Source organism: Drosophila rhopaloa, unplaced genomic scaffold (genome assembly GCF_018152115.1).
Source record: "Drosophila rhopaloa isolate 14029-0021.01 unplaced genomic scaffold, ASM1815211v1 contig_3, whole genome shotgun sequence".
Lineage (NCBI taxonomy): Eukaryota > Metazoa > Arthropoda > Insecta > Diptera > Drosophilidae > Drosophila > Drosophila rhopaloa.
In genome coordinates, this window is record NW_025335123.1 from 18319307 (window position 1) to 18342462 (window position 23156).

Below are 23156 nucleotides of genomic sequence, written 5' to 3' on the forward strand. Positions count from 1 at the left end.
TTAGCTATAGAACGTCTAACACTTGACCATGTCTTAAGTAGTTTTTTTTGTAAACAGAAAGAGATTAGTTTTTGTATTGCAGTATTTAAAAGTGTTATGTACCTTAAAAATGTCAATATTTCAGAGCACATTTTTCTATTTAAACATCACAATTCTAATTATAAAAGTAATAATATACTAAAAAGTTAATTGGTCACGGATGGGATGCGAACTCGGTCTTTTGTTACCAAAAGCTTTTAAGTCAACTCTATTATTTATCCATCAAAATTATATGGAGTATGCAGTTAATTTTTTTTTATGAGTGTACCACCCCCAAATCCGCCCACTCGGCGTTATCAATTTGAGCTCTCTGATTTTTATTGGATTTCGATGGAATTTGGGTAGGACTCCTGTGTTGCTGGTGTGTTGTTGCTGTTGCTGCTGTGTTGTTGTTGCTGTGTTGTTGCTGGTGTGTTGTTGCTGGTGTGTTGTTGCATGTGTGTTGTTGCTGCTGTGTTGTTGCTGGTGTGTTGTTGCTGGTGTGTTGTTGCTGGTGTGTTGTTGCTGGTGTGTTGTTGCTGGTGTGTTGTTGCTGGTGTGTTGTTGCTGGTGTATTGCTGATGTGCTACTGCTGTATTGTTGCTGTTGCTGCTGCTGTATTGTTGCTGTTGCTGCTGTGCTGCTGCTGCTGCTGCTGCTGCTGTGTTGTTGCTGCTGCTCATCGCCGGCGGAGCTCTCAGCGAGTTCGGTTCGGTTTGGCTCGTTTGGGTTCCGCTTTCCAGAGCAGAGTCGACCAGTTGAGCTTTTGCTGCGATCGCGTGCGGCTGGCTCGGGGTCTCGTCTCTGGGTTTTGTCATTGCTATTGCCTTTGGTAGAGTACTGTTGCGCTGCCCGTAGCGCCGACTTTCCGCGTGTGCTTCCACATATCTCTCGCCGCGTCCATATGTATTTGAATATCTCTATAAATGTCTGTGTGTTGTTCACCGCGGCTCTGAACGCCCCTCTCTCTCTTTCTGTGTGTGCCAAGCCAATGCCAGAGACCGCGTCAAACGGCCCACCGAAAAACGAAAAAAAAAAAAAATAATAATAATAATAACAAACAGCAACAACCCAGCAGCAATATTATTCCGAAAATATTATAATTTTTGGCCAGTTTTTTGATACGTTCATTTTGATTGGTTTTTGTGATATTTAAATTTTATATTCCAAAAAAGAAGAAAGCTGTAAAAATTCCACTAAAATTATAATTGTTCTTAATTAACAGTTAATTACTAAAGAGTGTGTATGTAACCAATTTTTTTGTATAGAAAAAAAACCTATAGAAACAATTGTTTTAAATAAAATGTATTTTGCTATAGAAAATGTGTCTATATATTACATATCATAGTATACAAAATCTAAAGGAAGATAACACAAACGATTGCACAAAATATTAATCATTTTTAATTGAATGTTAACTGCTATATTGCGTGTGTATTTTTGTTAAAATATATAATATAAACAAGCTTAATTAGTTCGATTTTTTTTTAAATGTTATAGATCTGATAAATTTACAATTAAAAGTTAACTGCTACAAGTATTATTTTCAAACTTAAAATTCTTATCAAAAATCTAAAAAATGGTTAACTAAAGTGGTTTATTTCTGTATAAAAAAATATAAAATAAATACTAAAACAAGTTTCACATCAATTTGAATACAAAATGAAATTAAACTAGTAGATGTTGCAGACTAAGAAGTTAAAAAACAAAATAACATTGATGTTATCTAAAGAGCAATTTCTAGCCCTAACATTTTTAATCAAAATCAATTATTTGCATCAGATTTTTTTTTACTGTGTGTTTTTTTTGTAAGTTAAATACAAATTTCGAAAGAATCAAGTGGCATGTTGGGGAATCTGCAATATGTTGCTGCTGTTGATGTTGCTGCTGTTTCGTGTTGCTGCTGTCATTGTAAAGTGTGTTAATTGAAGCACGCGCCAAAGCCCCCAAGAGAGAGAGAGACGGCAAGAGTCGGAGAGAAAGAGAGGGGAGAGAGAGTGAGGGGGAGAGAGGACATGAGACAGCAGACAGAACTCTTATACTAAATGACTGAAATAGCGAACTGACTTTTGCACCGAAAATCCGAGTATTTATGTAAACATTTACACACTACATATAAAAGCGACGACGTCAATGAGAACGCCCAACCACCAGCCCCCCGCCCAAATAAACCCCATCCAAATTGAGTGCTACGCAATTTGGGAGCAACACCCACACCCACACCCACCTCCACACCCACCCAACACCCCAATCGCCCACCCCCCGTCCACAAAATTGAATGTGAATTATATAATTGAAGAGCAGCACCTTCAGAAATCGTGTTCACTTGCGTACGACCAGCGAATTCGGCAATTGAAGCTCATTAAGTAGCCAAAAATGGAACTAAATCACCACTCCACCCTCCCCCTCCCCTCCCCCCACCCCGCTTTAATTGGCGCTTGATCGTTTCAATAACATCCGCCCAACCACCCACATCTCGAGGCCCAAAACCGTATCCGAATCCAAAACCGAATCCCAAAGCCAAAATCCATTCTGTGCGTCAATGGCACACAGCAAAAAAAAAAAAAACAGAGGATAAATTTGGGTGGCATTACTAGAACCATATTTATCCAGCACACAAAAACCAAGTGATAAATTCAATTGGGAATAATCAATTATTGGGGTAGCAGCTTTGCATTGTAGTTTTTTATATAAAATGTATGCATAGCTTCCAAAAACTTAACCATTTATGTTACTTAAATCCTTCAGTATTGCCTATTATTCTCTAAAATAATCTTTGGAATAGATGTTTTGAAATTTGTTGTTTTAGTGAAACAAAATTACATTTTGGACTTGAGATTAATACATGTTTATATTCTTAATTTTAATATTAAAATAATATTTTACTTCTTGACATGGAATATATACAGATATGTAAGCTAATAATTGTTTATTAATGCTAATTAATTAATTTATTAATTTAATGAATTGTTCAATTCTTTTGACTGATAAGAGATCAAATCTATTGCTAATTGTAGTTCTTTGTAGATTTTTGTTTTTCAAAATACCAGTTTCATTTTTTTGAATCAACTGTAGAATTTTCTATTCCAGATAAATCTATAATTATAATTTTTCAATACCAGTTCCAAATCGATTTAAAAAGCCATCAAAACATTTTCCAGTGGTCGAATAGAAGAAGAGAAACAGAGACTCACACTCAGAGAAACGGAAAGAGTGAAGGTGATAAAGAGCGGAGAGGGAGGTTGACAGCAAATTGTTTACTTTATTAATTTTAAGCTTTTGGTAGTTAAAAAAAAAAAAAAAAGAAAGGCTGAGAGAAATTGTTATGCGAATGTGAATGGCGTGCATTAAGCGTGTAGTGCCCATTTTTGAGAGTGGGTGGTGCTGTTAATTTAAAGGAGGGAGGGCGTCTTTAGGGGGGTGGTATCCAAGTGGGGGTGGCATTACGTACCCCCCCCCACCCCCCACATACTCACATACCAAGCACACGATCTAATGTATCTATATGCATAGTACATAGCGCGATATATCGAGTCGTTATCGTCGACGTCGGTTTTATATGTTTTTGTTGCTTTTGCCATTACCATAGCCATACATTGTTGTTGTTGTTGTTGTTGCTGGTGTTGACGGCATCGAAGATTGTACAATTGTTTTTATTAGATAACGAGCAAATTGGTATTTAAGAACGGATCGCAATTCGAAACCAAGCCCATTTAGATATATAAATTTATGCAAAGATAATAGTAAGAATATATCCTCACAGGTGAATAAAACAGGAATAGAAAACTAATATGCAATTATACAAATTGAAAGAATCTTGAATATATATGCACATTGGTTTCAATCTTTAATTGCGTATTGCTTCTTGGAAATTACTGTTAATATATTCAAGTAGCAAGTAGCATTAAATAACGAAATATCACACATACGTCATGTATGGCGGATCTATTAATAACATGAAAGAAGCAAGTAAACAAGGGGTAAAACCAAATTAGATAAAGGGAGTAAGAAAAGTTTCACCTAACATTAGTATATCAGATAATACTTTATATTTATTCACTGAAATCTTGTATGTACATTGCATTGGGAACTTTAGTGTAAAGATACAAAAAAATCGCTTAATTTCAGTTGAACTTGGATCACCCAAGTATATAGTCAAACATTATAAAATAGAGCCCTTAGTACTTAAATACTTTGAGCCCTTGTTAGACAAATATACACTTAACTACGATCTCTAAAAGATCTTGAAGTACTAGACGAATTGGAACTCTTAATGTTATGTAAATGAATATAACTCATAACTAGAGCTTTTCCTTTTTAACTTTGTGATCTTTGGATTATAAGTTAATAACAATTTTTCCGATAAAATATATTACATTTTTGACTGATTTGCTAAATCGGAAACACCTGAAACTTAGTCACTTTGATGAACCTTAAATTTAGAAAGCAATCTTGAATTAATAGCCAAAGGTTGACAAACCAGTGAATGTTCTGGAAGAGCTGATACACTGGAAACCCTTGTCCCACTTACATACACTTAGTATTCAAGCCCTTGCAATGGCAACCCTTGACTTGGGTTGGAATTAGATAAGCCAAATATATAGTAGGCGATCGCTAAGTAGTACCCTAGGCGCTAAGATCTATTGTTGATATGGGGAGTACCAAAGTTCTCCAGAGAGCAGAGCCAAGGTTTCCAAGCCTTGTTGCAGTTGCTGATGTTGCTGGCGTTGCTCGTGTTGCTGTTGCTGGTGTTGCTGTTGCTGGTGTTGCTGTTGCTCGTGTTGCTGTTGTTGCTGTTGCTATTGTTTCTGGTGATATTGCTGTTGTTGCTTCGTTATCGCCTCGCGACGACGGCGTCAACATTTGCAAATGACGTCAAATGTTATAAAGAAATTTCAGTTCGTATATGTTTGTATATATGGCCAGAGAGATATATACCTAAATGTGTTGTATGTACATACATATGTATATATATTCGGATTCGGTATTGTTGCTGTTGTGCACTGGCGTAACTGGATAGCCGCGTCGCTGGCATTTCCATTATTATCATAATGTGCTGTTCGATTTGGGTTTCGGATTGGATTGGATTGCCTTGCCCGACTCTGGGCGGTTTCGCTTGTGGTTGCTGGTTGGTGGTTGCTAGTTGCTGGTTGCTAGTTGCTGGTTGCTGGTTGCTGCTAGGTGTTGCTACTTGCTACTTGTTGGCTGGTGTTGCCAGTTGCCAGTTTCCCCGTTTTGCCAGCTTCTAGCTTTTGGATGCCGCAGATGGAGCTGCCAAGATGCCAACACGCTCCAACAATGCCTACTTAGTTTCTATAGTCTGTCTTTCCTTTTTTTTTCACTTTTGCGGACTGTGTTACATGGCACATACATATGTATGTATTAAATTTAATCAATTTTGATTGATGTGTGCGCATTACAGCCGCAGTAACAGCAACAACAACATCAGCCACATATATAAACCCAAAAGCAGTCAAAGGCCAAAAACCCAGCTGCAACGAAGCGATAATACCCTGATCGGAAAAAGGGATTCTTATTGCACTTCTGCATTCTGAAGGTATTTGCCTTGAAACTCTCTTAATAAAGAAGAAATACCAATGGGGAAGTTCGCATTATAAGCCCCTCAAAAAGTCCCTTCCGATGAGACATTCTTTAACAAGAACAATGAGTAATCATGGGTGGGCAGCATCATTCAACAGTGAGAAAAAAACTTTTTTGTATACCTAAAATCCCGTAAAGTCTTTTTCAAATTCATTTGTCTTTTATGAACATTAAATTCATACATCTTTTTAATGATGTGTACTTGATTGATTTATCTCTAGAAATTGTTAAAACTTGATAAAGATCTGTTTTAGAACTAGCTTTTTTGTGTCACAAAACCCATCTCTTTTTTTAAATAAATCATTATTGTGCTCATCTAGTTTTAAAGACATCAAAAAGCTAGCGGATTGTTAGAACTTTTGGGGACTAAAACTGATTTGTGTAAGGGTTTCAGAAGTATCACTCTTTGATTGAAGGGTATTTGAATGGCAGAAAGGCCTACTGAAATTACTGATGCGGTTTTTAGGCGCGAACGGGTTCGCAAATGCGCAGAAATCAAAATGCAGCCCCAGCTCTCCAGCTCTCCAACTCTCTGACTTCGGCAGCGGCTTCTCAATCTCAATCTCGATCTCTATCACAATCTCAATCTCCGATTTTCGATACCCAATTGCAGACGTAGTTAGACACTCGCCATAAAGTACCACTGATGCACTTAAGCGAGTGCCGTGGGCCAGATTCCATGTAAGATGTCCGTGTGCGCCCTCAGCCAGCCACAGTCGCAGTCGCAACCGCCGAATCCCAATCCAAAACCGAATCCCAATCCCAATCAAAATCAGAAGCAGAAGCAAAAGAGCCAGATACCGAGATTGCCGGCCTTGGCAACCGGAAACGGAAACGGAATTGGCAAGCTAAAGGGTTCCATAACGCCACCCACTCAGCCACCCTCGCCGCAGGTGAGGATCTACGAGGACTTCGACAGGATGAGCGCCAAGGAGGTGTACTACAATGAGGCAGGCAAGAAGGTCACCGTGAAACTGCTCCACTTTCCCGACGTTCCGCCCGAGGAGATATCCAAGCTGAAGTTCGAGGATGACGACGATGACGATGAGGAGGAGGATGGGAATGGGGATCTCGATCCCGATGGCAAGGGTGATGGCGATGAGGCCGATGAGGATAGCGATACCGGGCGGAAACCCAATTCGGGGGGCAGTGAAACGGAGACGCAGAAGGGTCAGCCAGAGGCAGGTGCCACGCCCAGCTCCTCGAAGAAGATCTTCCGCCGGAAACTCTCGGGAAACAATATGCAGCCCCGGAAATGCAGCCTCGCCTTTGCCCAGGCCCACGGAATCCGTCAGCGGGCGGAGAAGAAGCTATCGATGCCCACCATCAGCATCACGGCCAATTCGGGTGACCATGTGGCCCACAACTGTGGCCTGGGACGCCTTGGCCTGGGCCGGAAGCTATCGCAGCAGCACTCGCTGCCAATGGGGTCACCCACCTCGCCCATTGCGACGCACATGGGTCCCAGGCGATCCCATTCGCCACTGGGCCAGAGCCTCTGCCCCGGCTACATCCAGTACTCCAAGTCGCTGCTGGAGGTGCCCATGCCGCGGGACTACGGCTACGCCAGCAGCGACGATCTCAGCTCCGAGTGGGACTCCGACGTGTCCACCTCGGCGGCCGGCTCGGCCACAGGATCCGGCTCCTCATCTCAGGGAACCGCAGCCAAGAAGGTTTGTCCCTCCCAAAGATCATAGCAATATAGCTTTCAAAATGGTTCGTATCAGAGCTCCTAATGAGCATTACCTTTAAGGGAATGAGAATGTTACTTTCAAATTAATTTATTTTATATACACAAAAACATGAAACAATTTTTAGTAGCGATTTATATTTAAAGGTCAAATTAAACTACGAAAAAAAACACACTTTTTTATTATTATTTATTATTATTAATTTTATTGTACCCAATTTTAAATATATTGACTATATCTAACTTAACTTATATTTAATAAAACGAAGGAAATTAAAGATATTTCATCGTAACATATTTTAGTTTTAGGTATATAAATTGATTTGCCTTTATTATATTTAAACTATATATTAATATAGAACTAACTCTATAATATTTCATATTGTGATCAACTTAAAAGTGTTTACAAAAGCTTAAATAATGAGAAATCAGCTGAAAAATCAGGGCATATAAATGGGTCATTTGTCAGCTGTCAGCTGTCTCTTGTAATTTGTTTCATTGTTTTATTTCCAATACACAAATAATTTTAATTAGTGAAAAGCCTTTTTAGTTACCTCAATAAAAACATATGTTTTTTTCAATAACAACTAAATAAACTTGGAATGGTTTATACCTTGTTATATGAAAGGAAATGTGTTTTGTATCTTTAAATGTTAAATTAAAGTATATTTAGGAACATTATTATAAGTATGAAATGTTGAAGTATTTATAAAGTAAACTTTATTGGTTTTAAGGAACCTGCGATGTATTTTTAAATAATGAATTATAATACTTAATGGAATTAATCCCATTAAAATCCCGTGATTAATTGATTTACCCCCTGATCTTTGCAGAGCTCCGGCTGGCGGAAGATCCGCAACATCGTCCAGTGGACACCCTTCTTCCAGACGTACAAGAAGCAGCGCTATCCATGGGTCCAGCTGGCCGGACACCAGGGCAACTTCAAGGCGGGTCCCGAGCCGGGCACCGTGCTCAAGAAGTTGTGTCCCAAGGAGGAGGAGTGCTTCCAGATCCTCATGCAGGATCTGCTGAGGCCCTACGTCCCCGTTTACAAGGGCCAGGTGACCAGCGAGGATGGCGAACGTAAGTTGTCCCTAAGTTTTTGGTTGTTCATAATAGCAGGAGAAGATATTTACGATAGAAGATTATGTAAAATCGGGTATTACTAGTTTATATGATCTCTATGACTCTTAAAGTTCGAATTTTCGAAGAAATACAATTAGGCTCATTATAATTTCCATTTAATTTCCAAATCAACGCGTTTTTATAATCAAAAATACATATTAGTGGTATTATTATAATTCCAAATATTTTAAAGACATATGTTCAAAGAAATAAAATTTAAATTATTCCTTTATTTTTAAAGTTAATAATATATATGCCAAAAAATGCAATCAAGTATGATAAAATCAAAATTAAATAGGCTTAAAGTTACAATAGGCTTGCAATCGAAATAATTCCCTTTATAGCACGTAATAACTCTATAAATAGCTTTAGTTTCTAATCTTATCCAATCCTTGGACTCCTCCAGTCTACCTGCAGCTCCAGGATCTGCTGAGTGACTATGTGCAGCCGTGCGTGATGGACTGCAAGGTGGGTGTGCGCACCTATCTGGAGGAGGAGCTGTCCAAGGCCAAGGAGAAGCCCAAGCTGCGCAAGGACATGTACGACAAGATGATCCAGATCGACGGCCACGCCCCCACCGCCGAGGAGCACGCGGCGAAGGCGGTGACCAAGCCGCGCTACATGGTCTGGCGGGAGACCATCTCCAGCACGGCCACGCTGGGATTCCGCATCGAGGTGGGTTTTGGTTTCCAATTTCGAATGTATTTCTCTGACTCTGGTACTAATACTTGGAGGTTATGCCATGCTAGTCCGTTTAACCCCTTTAAATATCGCTTTCAAGGTCTTGGTTTTGTATCTAATCCATCTTAATTATAAATTCCTTTGTCATCAAGAATCAGTTTTTGCCCTTAATGTGAACGGCATTTTCAAGCATGTCATTTGGATAAAGAAATCCCCTGGCTAAACATCAATTTGCTTGATGACTACTCTAATAAATAATTCATTTTGCAGGGCATCAAGAAGAGCGATGGCACCAGTTCCAAAGATTTCAAAACGACGAAGTCACGCGAACAAATCAAGTTGGCCTTTGTCGAGTTCCTCAGCGGTCATCCCCACATTCTGGTGGGTATTTGATTGAACATCTACTATTGAATGATATTAAACCGGGGGATTCCCCTGCCCTTCCAAACAGCCCCGCTATATCCAACGTCTGCGCGCAATACGCGCCACCTTGGCCGTTTCGGAGTTCTTCCAGACCCACGAGGTCATCGGCAGTTCCCTGCTCTTCGTCCACGACCAGACCCACGCCAGCATCTGGCTGATCGACTTCGCCAAAACGGTGGAGCTGCCGCCCCAGCTGCGGATCGATCACTACTCCGCCTGGAAGGTGGGCAACCACGAGGATGGCTATCTCATCGGGATCAACAATCTCATCGATATCTTTGTGGAGCTGCAGGCGAACATGGAGGCGGAGGCGGAGGCATCCTCCATTCCCATCCCATCACCAGTTTCTGGCGAGGATCAGGAGGAACGGGAGGAACGTGAGGAGTCGGGAGAGGACAAACCCTGATGGGGTCTCCTCCATTTCCAGGGGGGAGTTTGGGGCTGGGCCCCAAAAGAAAAAAGACATTTCCACTTCCCGAATCGATTAATCCCCAAATTCCTAGTCTAAGCTAACTATTTTTTTTTTTGTTTTTTTACGACAGTTTGCGTACATACATTTAACCCCTTAAGTTTAAAATCAAAGACTGAAAACACAATATGCATACATACACATATGTATTTCTACTATATGATACATATATATATATAGGAAATATATAGCTTATACATTATGTATACATTATGTGCTGCTGCTGCAACCGCTGTTCTGTAGTGTAATTTATTTATCCCCAAAATGCACTTTTGGCCAATCTTCGAGAGACCCGAATAGTTGGTGGACATCTGCGGGCATTCAAAACTGTCGATCGTAACGATGACGATACGAAAAGTTACTGAGAACACCCAACGCGCAACAAGAGCTTAGTTTTAATTATTAATATGCTGGTTATGCGACTACCTACTAAATACTACTAATTGTGCACTATTAAATTCAGTTAAACCAGAAAATATTCGTTTTATTTTATCTGTGGGATAGTTAAAAATAATTTTTTTGACTTGGTGTATCCTCGAAAGAGTTGAATTTATTTAAAAGTACCACCGATGGAGTTTCATTTAATTGTCGTTAACGAATTTCCAATTTAAATTTAAATTTAACAGAGCCGTTAAAAAAAGTTTCGCTTATCGATAACAGCCAACAATCGGTGTTAACAGTGGGGTCGAGTCACTGCTTAGGGTTCACTTGAAATTCAAATAGTGGTTTGAGTCCATGATAAAAGCCCATTTTTAGTGCATTTTCGCAAAGGGTCTATTTTGCCCAAACGCTATTCTTTACCATAAGCTATAGTTTCACGATCTGAAACATTCGCGAGTTCGTACCCCGTGCCGAAAGGTCTGTGCTAAAGCTGAAGCTAGATAACCCACGCGGAAGTCGAGCAATTACCGATTCGTTTAAGAGTTCACTAAGAAAACTAAAGTAAAAGTGAGTGTTTTCAACGATGAACAGGTCGCTAATTCTAAGCAAAGTCAGGGAGAAATTGCGGGAGAGCGTAAGATTGTAACACTGATATGTGTGTTGTCTATGGATGTGCAAATAATATGTGATGTTGGGTCGAGATTATTTCACAAGTTTTTGCACCGCACCGAGAGCATAGTTTCCTCTTTCATCCGATTTTCTGACTTTTATTTTATTGGCACGTCCGTCGCACACGCTCACACACACACACACACACATGCTTAGCCGGCAAAAAAAAAGGGGCAAAAGAAATTTAAATTGACGGGAAAATATTTGCCAGTTCAGAAATATTTGTGATTTGTAATTAATTCGCTAAGAATTCGCATCCATTACATAGCAAAGTATGGCAAACGTGCCGAAAGTTCAAGAATTTTGGACTAATTTATTATTCCGGGTTTCTTCCATTTCATGCGTTCGTCGGCCATTTTGTAGAGTTCAGCTTTTCTTCTCTTCAAATCCCCTAGTTTATTGCGAAATAACTGGAAAAAGGCAATTACATTTAAACTTTAGGTAATTGCCACATTAGTTCATGAAATTATAGAGACTTTCACTGAGATATTAGCTTTGAGATTTGTAGCTTTACAATTTTAAAACCACATTTGTGGCTTTCACTATAAACTTATAATTGCAGTTAAGGATTTGAATTATTTATTTAAATATTAATAATGTTTTATTAGAATTTCCGCTTAGATCTGTTAATGCTGCGACTTTTTAATACTTTCTTAATTTTAATTAATTTTTTTAATTTTTTAAAGATCATTAGAGATCTGAAGATTTTTTAATTAAATCTTTTTTCATTACACTTTCTTTTGTAAATTCAATTTGAAAAAATGTACAAATTTCAAATTTTAATCAGAGAAACAAAATATTAACAAGTAAGGGATGTAGTTTATTGTAATATGGATTATAAAATTCAATTGAAAGTAATTAAAAATTAAATAATATACTAATAATAAGTAGTCAAGATAATAGCGATTTTGAAATGGAGATACGGGGACTTTTCTATTCAAGTTTTTAAGATAAGGATACTTTTGGGTAGTGACCCGTAAAGCACCGTGAATTTACTTTTACTATTCAGAGTTAATTTTTTTTTGCCATTTTTGAGACCTATTTTTGATTTGAAACCCTGTTCCGCTTACAGATGCCCCAGCTGCAGAAGCCCGCTCCCGAATTCTCCGGCACCGCCGTCGTCAACGGCGTGTTCAAGGACATCAAGCTGAGCGACTACAAGGGCAAGTACCTGGTGCTGTTCTTCTACCCCCTGGACTTCACCTTCGTGTGCCCCACCGAGATCATCGCCTTCTCGGAGAGCGCGGCCGAGTTCCGCAAGATCAACTGCGAGGTGATCGGCTGCTCCACGGACAGCCAGTTCACCCATTTGGCCTGGATCAACACGCCCAGGAAGCAGGGCGGTCTGGGCAGCATGGACATCCCCCTGCTGGCCGACAAGTCGATGAAGGTGGCCCGTGACTACGGTGTGCTCGACGAGGAGACCGGCATCCCGTTCCGCGGCCTGTTCATCATCGATGACAAGCAGAACTTGCGCCAGATTACGGTCAACGATCTGCCCGTGGGTCGCAGCGTAGAGGAGACCCTCCGCCTGGTGCAGGCCTTCCAGTACACCGACAAGTACGGCGAGGTCTGCCCGGCCAACTGGAAGCCCGGCCAGAAGACCATGGTGGCCGATCCCACCAAGTCCAAGGAGTACTTCGAGACCACCTCCTAAAGAGGCTATCATCCGATTGCCATCGGCGGGGCGGGGGCTGCTCCTGGCGAGCGGGAGCTGATTCGAATCGCAACCCCCCGCCCATGCAGATACATACTATATATATCCTACATATTAACCCTAGAGCGTAGTGAGAAGAAACTGTGAAGCCCCTTTCCCTGCATCAAAAACGGAAAAAGGAGAACACCTGCAGCAGCTATGTAAGCGGAAAGTGATTGTTTTTTGTGTGCTTTTTTTTTGTAATTCACCACAATAAATGATTGTACGGAAAAGAAAACGGACGCACGTGGGTCTTTATCAGGGGGTGGCGGGCGGACTTTCGCCTCAAACCTCTAAGCTTATCGCACCGGGGAAACATTTGGACAACAAAAAGGTGGAAAAAATAGAGACTTATCACCGTCTGCGTCTGGCACTTGCGAAATAGGAAATAAACTGAATCAGAATGCAAAGAATGCCCCGCTGAGACAGTGGCGTCATAGCAGCTGCACAGAGAGAAATCAGGCATGTCATCCTCCTTTAGCTTTATATCCCTAAGATTGAAGAATGGGCCAGTTTCAAACTCATATAAATATTTATATGATTTCTAGGCATTCCAGATTTTTTTTAAACTTAAACTATTTTATTTACTCTTCCCAGTTATATTATAGTTTTCATAATTCACCAGCATAAAATAGCAATGCTATAGCAACATTATTTTAATCGAAAAGTCTTAAAAATTGATTTAAAAATGTGATTACATGGAATTCACTTCTGCCATGTTGATAAAAACTTTTTTTTTTAAATAATCAAATTTCTGATCCAAAAAGTTGATATTCTGTACAAATAAAGCCATTTACCTGATGAATGGATTAGAGTGCACTTCGTAGATCAGATCTATATGATCTGATACTATTTTTTAATGCAATGTAGGTGATTTTTTCTCCGAGTGCAGTCGCATCTGTTGGTGACACAGTAACCGAGTGCACAATTCCCGTTTTGCCAGCACCCATTACCATCAGTTTTTATCGCATGGCACCCGGCATTTCAATGTTAAGTGCAAGCGAGAGTAGTCTAGTCGACGTGGATGTCTTACGTCTTGCATATAAAGCGGGTCTTGACTCCGTGTATGTGATTGTGTGTGTGTTTGTGAGGTTTCCAGTTACCCAGCGGCATCCCGGTTTTTGAACCCCCCCGCCTCAACGATGGTTCACCTATTACGTGTAGTTTGTGCGGCGCATCAGACGACGTGTCTTCGTCGGATCGCAATCTCTATCTCCGCCATCGAAACTAGTTTCTCCCCATGGCTGTGTATGTGTATCTGACTACCTACATATACATTTCCGACCAGCTGCGAGGCAGTGAAAAAGCTTTGGAACCTACTGGAAACAGAAAACAGAACACAGAACCCTTTCCCAACGCCACGCCAAGTGGTGCGATCTGATCCGTCGTTAGTTTTTTGCTGGATCGGGAGGGTATAGCCGACATGATGGCTCATTGCGGTAACGTCGCGTTCGCCATTATCAGTCTGCTAATTGCGCTTGTTGCCCACGGACACTCAAGTTCACTTCACACACAACGAGGGTTAAGATAATAGTCCCCACAATGGGCTTTCCCTGTTCATAGCGCATAGTTGTTTCCTTTAGTTTGTGGGGGAATTCAGAGAGTATAATTCAAGAAGTGAATTAGAAAAATTTAAGATTTAATAAGGCTTAGGTGTTTTATAAATATTTTAACTAATGACAATATAGATAATTTTGTCATTTTTTTGGGGCAACTCTGCGTATGAGTAATTTTTTCATAAGTTGTATTTTGTATACATGTTATAAAGATGAGTAAACCCAAAGTTTTTTACACATAAATATTAGGGAACTTGTAATAATATCGATATCAAATCAAGTATATTTTAAAATTCAACTCAAGGAAAGTATTATTCAGGAATTTCGTAATTGAAAATTAAATTTCAGTAATAGGGAAAAGTCATGTTAATATAATCACTCAGTTTAGTTAAAGTAATCAAGTAAGAGCAGCCCAACTTCGTGATGTCTAAAGTGCTCGATTGGCAATCGTTTTTACCTGAGCTTGTTTTGCCAAGTTGTACAGAAAACGCTCTATTCATATTCATCAGTCGCACGACAGCTGCAAAAAGAGATTGCTTCTGCTGAATCATTGCACCCAAAACGGCACAAAAAGCTACAGAAACGTACAATAATCGCGGTCTGAGCCCGATTTCTATGCCAACGGGCCTATTGAGGGCGTTGCAAATGTCATTGTCGGTGACTTTCAATGGGCCAATTGATGGAATCGATAATTATTGGGTGGCAGAAAAACGCACTTGCTCTAATGAAATTACCCGCCGAAAGCTGCAGCAATTGCAAGTGGGTGGGAAAAATGACTCTGATATACCCAATATGTATATGCCAATCGCTGGAAGTCAGTACCCGGAAAACAAGTACATACACAATAACAGCTAAGGGGAAAACAATAGTAGTAAGCGTAGTAAAATAATAATTAAGAAAATTATAAATGTAATTGAACACCTGTTGAGTAATTTTACTAACAAGCTGTTGTAATTCCTTTGAAGTTCAATTTAGTAATTATTTACCTAAGGAGTTATTATATTAGACCTTCAAGAAAGTTTAATATTAATATTGTACATATTATTTTAAGACCGCAAAAAGCATTAAAAACATTACATTGTCGGACACTTACCTTTCTTACCACTTTCAAAGGTTTGAAAATAGTAATCATCATCTTTCAAATACTCCGAGATATTAATATGTTTTTAACCCACGTACAAAAAATTATAAGATTCTAAAACTACGTATAATTCTGTTGATCCTAGTCCAAGAAATAAATTTATTAAAACTATTCTAATTAGTTGTTAAAAACTTGAGCAAGTGGGGACTGTATTTCTAACAACATTTAGTGCTATGCTATAGTGCTGTCTGTGGCGCTATTTGATTATTTTATAGACTGATAGCTCGTAATCGGGAGGCTTTTTCTGTGGTATTAGTGATATCAGTGGGAATGGGTCGTGCGGAATGACATGCCCGAAATGGCAAATTCCGCCATATTGTGGGCTACGCCAATCAATGGCTCGACCTTTCAATTACCTCTGCGATAAGGATATACACACGGGGGTGTGTTGGCCAAATAATTCCCCAGTTGTAATTGGCCCTCCCAGAGATAGATAACGCCAGGAAAACTTGGACTTGGGCTCATCAATTATCTTTATTCTAAGCCACACGCAACACCGATATCGATCGGTATTCAATATGAAGCTTAATTGCAGTTAATGACATAGCAATTGATTAAATACAGGAATCCCATTTGGGTCAGGATACGAATCAGATCGGAATTAAATTTCTAAATTAAATTAATTTCAATTTAACGGTCTTTTTGGAATGAGCTGCAAAGTATGCAATACATTTCATATTACTGAATCGTAAGAACAGTATTGTATAGGACCCCAAGGTTTAGGTGTTTTGAGTGTATTTTCCAAAACTGAAATCGAGGGCTGCTAACTACGAAATTTTTAGGCCCGCGACTTTGAGCTAGTTTTCAAATGTTGATAACAAACAATGTCGAAAATCCATATGTCCCCAACAACATATAGGAACGGGTTAAAATCATAGCTTTGGTGTTTTCATTTCTTAAAAGTTTTCCCCTCTTAACATTCCCTATAATAACTTTGAAAACCTGGCAATATATTTTCTTTGTGGTTTATTATAACAATTATTTTGAAAAAGTAAAACTATTTGTTTAGCTCTGGCTCTAATCTGTAAAGTACAGATACATAAATTAACCCTTTTAATTAGTTTATTTCGAATTATTAATTATATATTTTGTTCCGACAGTCAAGTTTTAACACAGGTCTTTATCTACTCCACTTAAATGCAGTTCTCTCTAATGAGAATTTAATCAAAATAATAGCTTATTGGCCAATTGTCTAGAAAACTGGCCAGGTAATTAAAAGTCAACTAGAATTTAATATAAATTGAAGTCTATATTAAAAAGGTTTTACCAAAAACTAACGAACCGGGCCATAGGTTAAAAACAATGCTTAAAATGTTTATTTTTCATGAACATTATTCTATTTGTTCAGTTGTGCCAATTCAGTTAAAATGTTTGCAAATGCTTTAGGGTAATGTTTCTAACCGAAGAAGTTTAATTTGCAGTCAATAATATAACCTACCTATTATTTGTATAGATAATAACGTTGCAAGTAAATTTGAAATAATAAATCATGCTGACTGATTGTTTGGGGTCGGGAAAATCTAAGAAATAAGTATTTGTAGTTTGGGAACAACATATGAAAATGGTTAATGAATTAATTTAAAGTTACCCAAGTTGTTCTTGGATTTCTTGACTCATTATATGGCAAACACGTAACTGTGGAAGGTCCGAATTGCCATGAAAGTAACCACATGGCTTGTATCTACTTAAGTGCCTAGATATCGGGTATATCAAGACGGCCAGACTGGGAAAGATTCCTTTTCTTCCAACGATTGGCTACCAATGATGCAGCTCTTGGCGCCTCCGCTCAAGGTTATATTATACAGTCGGTTTTAAGTTAACAGATAGATTTACTGTCGCAAACGTTTCATCACTGTATGGCGTACATATTTCATAGATTGTAAACAAAATCGTTATTAAAATTATTATGTATCAATCATTTTATTTCGTGTTTCTTTGTGAACAAAACATTCATTGTCGTGTGTTGTCTGAATGAATGTAGATGCGTTCTCGCCCCTGGTTTGCATACAAAACGTGTTTTGGATGTACTATTGTGTGTCGGTGAAATAAAACGTCAATCTCATATCAACTCCTCACACAGACTGACTCTTCTTCTATCATCCGTGGCTCTCTAGAAGAAGAAGCCGAGGATCTTTCCTCCCAGATGTTTTCTCCTGGCCTCCTCGTGGTCCATGATTCCGCCTGAGGTGGTCAGCACGACGTAGCCGAATTGACGGGAGGGCAGCAGATTGTTGGTCCACTTCTCGATGTCGTTGATGGGCACATCGAACCTGGGCGAGATGACACCGCACTTGTTGAGGCGTCCGGTCAGGTTGACCACGATCTTGCCCGACCGATGGTCGTCCACGATCTCGAACTCGCCGATGTAGCCGTGCTTCATCATCACAGTCAGGAACTTGATGATCACCTTGGAGCAGGGTCGCAGCAGCACCTGGCGCTTGCCTCGCTTCTCAGCATTGTTGATGCACTTGAGGGCATCGGCCAATACGTTCATACGCACCATTGCTGCAAAACGATGGGAAGTCTGGTTAGTTATGGTCTGGAAATCCGCAATTCATAGAAAAAAAAAGGAAAAAAGGCTATAGTCGAGTGGCCCGACTTTGATATACCCATTACTCAGTCTTGCTAAACAAAAATATAATGCCTATCCGAAAAAGAAAGGATTTGGAAGCCTACAAAGATCAACCTAATATGGTAACGTTCCTCAATTTATAAAGCTACATCCAAAAACTAAACAAAATATGGAATACCTTTCAGAACTAGCTTATGTAGCCTATAAACGTCAAGCATAAATGTTAACCCTTCTTTTAAATATTTCGAATGTCTATAAAATCCATATTTCCAAATGGCATATGTAGACAACCCTATCGAATCTTTTTAATGTGGTCTATAAACTAATATGGTTTAAAAACTTTTGAGATTTGAATGCCGCATAGGTGGAAATCTGAACAATGTGTGGAATAGTTCCTGAAAACTCACGGACAGACGGACTTTATCAAATCGGTTGTTGATGCTGATCCTCAATTTATGTTTTATAGGGTTCCTTTTTCCTTGAGGAGTAACGGGTATGTTAAAAAAAGGAAAAAGCAACAAGCGAAACACGTGCAAAATACCAGGAAAAAAACTGTCTGTGATTCTCTTCTTGTGTGTGTGTGTGTGCAAGTGGCTGTAAACAACAACTATTTCGGGTTGAGTTTCTCATCCCAAGTACTCAAAAACTCTTTTAATTAAGCCGGTTTTTGGTGGTACATTTAATTAAATTGAATTTCTGATTTTAGGCCACACTTTTAAGCCACTCACACACGCACACACATGCACAACAGCACTGTGAAACACAATTTCTGGCCAACACTTCACTTCAAATTCTTTTGCACAGTAAAAAAATAGCATAACCAAAAAAAAAGTATATATATGCGATATATCCAATATGTAGGGAGGCACTTCATGTATTGTTGACATGGTAAACTGCCAAGTAACCACTTAATTTCGGCTCTCGGCCCACAGTAAAAAAATTTGTAATAAAAAAATGGTATTTGCACATGTTTCACCCGGCGCTCGCCGCAAATCTTATCTGGCTGCGTTTTAGTGGTGAAAACAGGTCCAGTGGAAGCGGCAATTACCTGGGATTGGTTTGCAAACACTGAGTTACACGACCGCTGCAAATAAAGGAAATAAAATCAGTTTAGTTTCGATTTTAGTGAAAAAAATCGCGGAGAACACGCACTCACGTAAACGTGAAAAGGGAAAAGAAAGGGAAACGGAAGGAAAAAGACAGAGCATAGTGTGCCCGCACTCGCGAAATTGTGGCTAAAATCGATTTTCAATCGATAGTTTCCCTAGACACAATCCACTTTAGATGGCAGTGACTCAATTTTTAAAAAATTAAATAAAGAAATAAATTTAAAAATTACTTTATTCCCAAAGCAATGCAAACGTTTTTGGAGCACTATTTTTTGCTTAAAAATTTTATTTTTACCATAAAACTGCAAATAATGGTCGCATAATAGAATTCCATTTCCTGTTGAACTCGTAACAAAATTTTTGATTGACATTCACAGCTTTTTTTGTAAAATTTTCAAAAAAAATCATGATGAAACCCCTTATGGAAAATGTAAAACTCAAATATGTTATTTTTGATGATTTTTAGCTCAAAAAATACCAGTATTTTTACTAATAACAATGCAAATAATAGTAGCACAATAGAATGCCATACCTTGTTCAACTCGTCACAAAATTTCCAGTCAAACTGCATTTACAACTTTTTTTGTAAAATTTTAAAGAAAAATCAAGATGAAAACCTCATGAAAAATGGGATTTAAACCATTTTTCGCTTAAAAATATCAGTATTTTTAAGATCACAACGCTAATAATTGTCCAATAATGGAATGGCATACCTCGTTGAACTCGTAACAAAATTTCCAGTCGAACTGCATTCACAACTTTTTTTGTAAAATTTTAAAGAAAAATCATGATGAAAACCTCATGAAAAATGTGAAATGTGAAAAATGGGATTTGAACCATTTTTCGCTTAAAAATATCAGTATTTTTAAGATCACAACGCCAATAATTGTCCAATTTTGGAATGGCATACCTCGTTGAACTCGTAACAAAATATTCAATCGAACTGCATTCACAACTTTTTTTGTAAAATTTTTAAGAAAACTCATGATGAAAACCTCATGAAAAATGTGAAATGTGAAAAATGTGATTTTCAACCATTTTTCGCTCGAAAAGATCAGTATTTTTACGATAAGAATGCAAGTAATGGCCCAATAATGGAATGCCATACCTCGTTGAACTCGTAACAAAATTTCCAATCCATAGACATACAAAGATTGTTTTGTAAAATTTTTTAAATCTTAAGAAAAATGTGATATGTAAAAAACTGGATTTTTGCAGTTATATACCGATACCCTTATATAAAGTTGAATAATTTAAAATATTATAAAATGATTATCGTTATCTTAGGCATTTCTTACGCCCAAACATCAAAGCGCCTTAAAAATTATATAATATATATTAAAACTATCCTTGGTTCAAACCTTGGCTTTAAAACTATCGAACAACGACTATCGATGATTTTACCATTGTACAAGGTACTGATGTACAGGGTTGCTCCGCAAAGAAGTAGTGCAGTGCAATTTCAGTATTAGCTAAGCCGAGCTGAAAGGTCACTCTTACTAATTATAAACAAACACAAAATGTCCAAACAGTGAGTTATTAATTAACAATAGCCAGTTTAAATGGTTTCAAAACCTGTTTCAATCCACAGATATGGACTTATTATCTCTGGGCAGCAGAAGAAGGTTCCAGCGAAGCCCGTAAAGCCCGCCATTTTCGACGAGAGCAGCGCCTCTGAAAGCGACGACGACCGAAATGCCCCCCAATTGAAGTCAAAAACCGGAGTAACCAGTGGACCAAGTCTGATGGAGCGCCGTGTGGCCCGCCGGCAGCAGGAGAAGGCCCTGGCCGAGGACCCAACCATCTTCCAGTACGACGAGCTCTACGACGACATGGACAACAAGCGCGAGGAGGCCAAGCAATCGAAAAGCAATGAGCCCCGCAAACCAAAGTATATCGGCCGGCTAATGGAGCACGCCGAGCGCAGGAAGCTGGAAAAGGAGCTGCGCATCGAACGGCAGGTGCAGAAGGATCGCGAGGCCGAGGGCGAGATGTACAAGGACAAAGACACCTATGTGACCGCCGCCTACCGCAAGAAGCTAGAGTCCATACGCCAGATGCAGGAGCAGGAGCAGCGCGACGAGTATCTCGAGGCCATTGGCGACGTCACCAAGCAGAAGGATTTGGACGGCTTCTACCGTCATCTCTACGAACAGAAACTGGGTCCTGCCGGTGGGGATGTGGATGTGGTCAAACCAAAAACGGCACCCTCCACTGACGAGGTCTCGTACAAGCCCATCAAGGCGGAGGTGGTTAAGCACCGCAGCTATCGTCAACGACGCCCCTCCGAAGAGGAGGAGGATGATGTGGATTCCAAGGCCAAGTCTGGTCGGGTTGTAGAGACCACCACGTCCGCGGATCAGGCGGAAAGCAAGCCAGCCCAGGCTCATCTGGCCAACAATATAGATGCCGACTCCGATTTCAGCATAGACGACTCCAGCGATGACGAGGCTGAGGATAAGGACAAGGACAAAAAGAATGATGAGGTCAAGCAACAGCAGGCCCAGGAAAAAAGTAAGGAGAAAGATAAGCCACAGCAAAGTTTAAAAGCCACCAAAGAGAATGAAACTGCGGCACCGACTGGATCCCCCGACAAAAAAGAGGATTCAGATGCGGAGCTGGACGAGAAGGATCTGCCCGTGCCCATAGTTACTAAGCCTCCGGTGGACCGCACGCTCATCTGGCGCAAAAGGACCGTGGGCGACGTATTCGACGCCGCCTTGGCGCGTTATCAGGAACGCAAACGAGCCCGCCAGGGCTAAAACGCATCCAATTAAAGTTCGAGTAGATGGAACAACAAACCAGTGATTTCTCTATTGTCTCCTTATTATGCTAATTTCAATTTGTCCCATGCTCATAAATTATTTATGTGTATGCCAGCGCTCTTAGCAAACCCTTTTCGGTGCAAATATTTTGCATAAGTTGCAACAGAGTCCCCAGCCCGTTTCCACTTTTCATCTAAAACAGAAAAAAAAAGAAATGGGTAGGAGTACAAGGCATGACGGATGAAACCGCAGGAAAAGTGGGGGAAAAGCACTGGAGGATGAGGAAGTGCCTGAAGGAGCACAACGCGAAGATATTCCATTTATTTTGTATGAGGACGACACGACGACAAGTAGGAGAGCCAAAAAAATAACTAGGGCTAGCTTAGAGGAACGAAACTGGGGATACCCTTGTAGGTCACTTATTTCTTGCTCCAATCTTGTCTAGGATTAATTATGACTTGAGTAGATAGACCAAACAATTAAAAATTTGCTTTATGAATATACTATACCATTTAAAGTTAGATAAAAATAGATTACAATTCGATTAAGGGAGTCTACATTGAATATAAATAGATGATGTTTTGTTGCAGTAAAGAAAAGCTCAATTTATTATATTCCTGAGACAACTACATGACATACCTATCTCCATCCAGAAGCTCCAGCAAAGCTGTGCAAAAATTCATCCCTATTGATTTTATAGTCCCGGACAAATCCGCGTTGAGGCAGACAGCTTATGCAGAAATGACTTTTTAGGTTCACAAATATCTCGTTCACTGAGCCGGAAACTCCTAATCCAAGTTCTAATACCCTCTGCAAGGGTATAAAAACGGAAAGGCAGCGAGAAACTTGCCAAACGCCCAAATAACAAAGAGCCAACTTGGCGTTAGTTTATTTTTTCGCTATCCTTTTTGTTTTTGCAACATTGTTGTTGCTTCATTTTGCCGCAAATGCTGGGAAATCCTTTTGGAAAATAGGTGTGCCCGCGCCGTAAAAGCGAAAACCAATGGGCCAGGAAGGGGGAGTGGTGTGGAGGAGCCTCGGAAAGGAGAACGGAAAGCACGGAGAGCATGGCTGACATGGTTAGGATCAGTGATGGACACTGTCTGGGCACTTCTTAGGTACTTATTCCTGATGCCTTTCAGCCAACTTGGTTCGCCAAGGAAGTTAAGAGACTGTTTTTATGTGGCCTTTAAAGAACGCGAATTCTTTAGATCTGTGCGGCTCATCGAGAAAAATAACGAAAATAGAATGGGAATTCTT

At 39.6% G+C, this 23156-nt stretch overlaps 4 protein-coding genes across 8 annotated transcripts; 3 read left to right on the forward strand and 1 right to left on the reverse strand.

Annotated features, from left to right (window-relative positions):
• Nucleotides 1-759: 759 nt before the first annotated feature.
• Nucleotides 760-10483, forward strand: LOC108045219. 4 transcript variants are annotated; one of them, XM_017124455.2, is made up of 6 exons: nt 760-946; nt 6233-7292; nt 8143-8392; nt 8841-9109; nt 9386-9496; nt 9567-10483. In XM_017124455.2, exons 2-6 carry the CDS (start codon nt 6306-6308, stop codon nt 9942-9944), a joined length of 1995 nt encoding a protein of 664 aa, XP_016979944.1. In that variant the 5' UTR covers nt 760-946; nt 6233-6305; the 3' UTR covers nt 9945-10483. The 4 variants fall into 4 exon arrangements, with proteins under 4 accessions (XP_016979944.1, XP_016979945.1, XP_016979942.1 ...); XM_017124456.2 differs by having other exon boundaries at nt 760-924; XM_017124457.1 differs by having other exon boundaries at nt 775-850.
• A 338-nt stretch (nt 10484-10821) lies between these two features.
• On the forward strand, nt 10822-12995 carry LOC108045187 (peroxiredoxin 1). Its single transcript, XM_017124414.1, has 2 exons — nt 10822-10955; nt 12130-12995. Exon 2 carries the CDS (start codon nt 12130-12132, stop codon nt 12712-12714), a length of 585 nt encoding a protein of 194 aa, XP_016979903.1. The 5' UTR covers nt 10822-10955; the 3' UTR covers nt 12715-12995.
• Nucleotides 12996-17351: 4356 nt separating this feature from the next.
• Nucleotides 17352-19240, reverse strand: LOC108045288 (40S ribosomal protein S15Aa). 2 transcript variants are annotated; one of them, XM_017124567.2, is made up of 3 exons: nt 19175-19240; nt 19071-19106; nt 17352-17955 (listed from the first exon to the last, which is right to left on the reverse strand). In XM_017124567.2, the coding sequence occupies exon 3, from the start codon at nt 17951-17953 to the stop codon at nt 17561-17563; it is 393 nt and encodes a 130-aa protein (XP_016980056.1). In that variant the 5' UTR covers nt 17954-17955; nt 19071-19106; nt 19175-19240; the 3' UTR covers nt 17352-17560. The 2 variants fall into 2 exon arrangements, with proteins under 2 accessions (XP_016980056.1, XP_016980057.1); XM_017124568.2 differs by having other exon boundaries at nt 19179-19197.
• A 1322-nt stretch (nt 19241-20562) lies between these two features.
• LOC108045292 (nuclear speckle splicing regulatory protein 1) lies at nt 20563-21932 on the forward strand. Its single transcript, XM_017124572.1, has 2 exons — nt 20563-20662; nt 20723-21932. Exons 1-2 carry the CDS (start codon nt 20652-20654, stop codon nt 21891-21893), a joined length of 1182 nt encoding a protein of 393 aa, XP_016980061.1. The 5' UTR covers nt 20563-20651; the 3' UTR covers nt 21894-21932.
• The last annotated feature ends 1224 nt before the right edge of the window (nt 21933-23156 follow it).

Excerpts from the sequence above, each read along its gene's own strand:
- LOC108045219 (XM_017124453.2), top strand. The coding sequence starts at position 6,306 with ATGTCCGTGTGCGCCCTCAGCCAGCCACAGTCGCAGTCGCAACCGCCG. Across the intron at positions 8,393-8,840 it reads GACCAGCGAGGATGGCGAAC|TCTACCTGCAGCTCCAGGAT; the intron begins GTAAGTTGTCCC and ends GGACTCCTCCAG. Across the intron at positions 9,497-9,566 it reads GCGGTCATCCCCACATTCTG|CCCCGCTATATCCAACGTCT; the intron begins GTGGGTATTTGA and ends CCTTCCAAACAG.
- LOC108045187 (XM_017124414.1), top strand. The coding sequence starts at position 12,130 with ATGCCCCAGCTGCAGAAGCCCGCTCCCGAATTCTCCGGCACCGCCGTC.
- LOC108045288 (XM_017124567.2), bottom strand. The coding sequence starts at position 17,953 with ATGGTGCGTATGAACGTATTGGCCGATGCCCTCAAGTGCATCAACAAT.